The sequence below is a fragment of the Salmo salar genome, chromosome 20 (assembly GCF_965601325.2).
Source record: "Salmo salar chromosome 20, fSalSal1, whole genome shotgun sequence".
In the NCBI taxonomy this organism is placed as follows: domain Eukaryota; kingdom Metazoa; phylum Chordata; class Actinopteri; order Salmoniformes; family Salmonidae; genus Salmo; species Salmo salar.
In genome coordinates this window covers 21,894,269-21,896,204 of record NC_138310.1, presented here as the reverse complement: position 1 = coordinate 21,896,204, position 1,936 = coordinate 21,894,269, and the positions used below count along the sequence as shown (strand labels likewise).

Below are 1,936 nucleotides of genomic sequence, written 5' to 3'. Positions count from 1 at the left end.
TGGAGCTCGTTCTGCGTCACACATTCGTGCTGATCACATGAAGGCAACATGCTGGTGCAGGATCAAGAAAGGGCCCTCTCCGCAAAAGTGAAATTGAGTTCAACAGCTTTTAAAATGAGAGGAGAAGAGTTAAGTGTGTAAAATACATATTTTATTTGAGACCAGAAATAGAGTGTAGAAAAAGTAAGTGTGTCGATCAAAAAGCTTCAATTGCTCTCGTCCATGCACCGCTGCCCGCCAATGCTTGTTTGCAACAGTTTGTTTGTCCATTAACTAGGCCTACTTGTTCCAAGTCCGTTTGCCAGTTCAACAGCTCATTAAACCCCGAGTCTAACACCGACATGAGATTGGAGATGTTATTTGTGTCCAGCTGTTCGGAACTACAACAATAAACGTCCTCAGACCTAATCTGTTTGCATGACATGGGCAAACAATCAGACAGATAATCGGAATCAGAAACATAACTTGAGTCAATTTTTCGTTTCTTAGGTGAACTTTGTAGGCACTGACCATGTTGTTTCAAAGACGCGCAGTGGTCAGCGGGGAGATATCCATAATCGACAGTAGTCACTACATGTGTGTCCAAGTCCAATACAGTCTTTTGATTGTTGGGTGTGTTTGAAAGAAGAATGTCCCGTTTGGATGTGTAAGGTTCCGAATAACAGTCCCAGCTGACTTCCGAGTCCATCAGGTTAGAGTCACAATGACGCACAGGAGCCATGGGACAGGCAGGTACCGTTTGAGTGTGCGTTTCGGGCACCATTGCTGGGTAACCAGCCGACTGTGGCGCTGCGCAGTGGTAAGTGTCCAACGAATCCCCGCTGTAGTTGCAGCAAAACTCACCAGCTATTTCGTCGCAGTTCTTGGTCAATTCAAATGAGTCCTGCTTTTCATCAGAGACAGTCCTCATCTCCCCGTTCTGCTGTGTGCTGTACATTCCTGCGAACTCCACGCTCATGTAAAAGTCTCTAGCGTTCGCCAGGACGTAGGTAACTAGCAGGTTCTTGTGGAGCTTGATACCTCCTCTCTGCGTCCTGGAGTTATGGATTTTCTGCAAAGAAATGGAGATAAGATTATGTGCGTCAATGGCACATTCCCCCATCATTAAAAATGTCCAACTGTTTTTATCTGATTCTAGTGAAAAAAAAATAAACTAATCTGTGCGTAAAAATAGCAATATTCTTCCTAGAGTTTAATCAATTCGTGGAGAACATCTGAATTTGCTTTCCCATACTTTCTGGAAATAAGTCTGTCATTGCTGTGAGGGATTTAAAGCTATCTCGCATAGGTTCCTCCCCCATTGCAGTTTCCACCAACAAAACCGCGCGTTAAAGACTGGCTTGCTTGCCACGCCTTGTAGTAGGTACTAACCAATGAGAGAGAGGCTGTTATACTACTATTCAAATATCTGTGTGCCAAAAGCGCACAGCCTACTAATGCATTAGTAGGCTACACTTTCATCTCCCCAATCATAATTTATGGAAACCCATTGTATTGCTGTTATTGCAATATATTACATTTATCATCAAACATGCCATTTAATCAAATGACATTTAATCAAATGACTATTTCAACTCATCCAACATATTGAATGGGATGTGCAGAAATTAATTGAATAATGAATGACTGAATCTGCTGCACGCACGTACGTACACACACACACAAACACACATCTGCTGATAGAAGACAGATGGATGACATCATATTGGTCACCTAAAATAAAATACAATTTTATTGGTCACATACAGGTGTTTAGCAGATGTTATTGTGGGTGTAGCAAAATGCTTGTGTTTCTAGCTCCGACAGTGCAGTAATATCTAACAAGTAATATCTAACAATTTCACAACATATACCCAATACACACAAATCTTTCATATTCTGCCAAATACTGTAGGTTACTGTAGAGTTAACCACTTAGGTGAAAAAAAGAACAGAA

The 1,936-nt window shown here is 41.6% G+C and overlaps 1 protein-coding gene across 1 annotated transcript; it reads right to left on the bottom strand.

Moving 5' to 3' along the window:
- Positions 1 to 129: 129 nt before the first annotated feature.
- On the bottom strand, positions 130 to 1,285 carry LOC106579905 (immediate early response gene 5-like protein). The gene has a single exon (XM_014160259.3). It carries the CDS (start codon positions 1,103 to 1,105, stop codon positions 197 to 199), a length of 909 nt encoding a protein of 302 aa, XP_014015734.1. The 5' UTR covers positions 1,106 to 1,285; the 3' UTR covers positions 130 to 196.
- Positions 1,286 to 1,936: the final 651 nt, after the last annotated feature.

Bases quoted from the DNA above. Each gene is read 5' to 3' on its own strand.
- LOC106579905 (XM_014160259.3), bottom strand. From the start codon at position 1,105: ATGATGGGGGAATGTGCCATTGACGCACATAATCTTATCTCCATTTCT.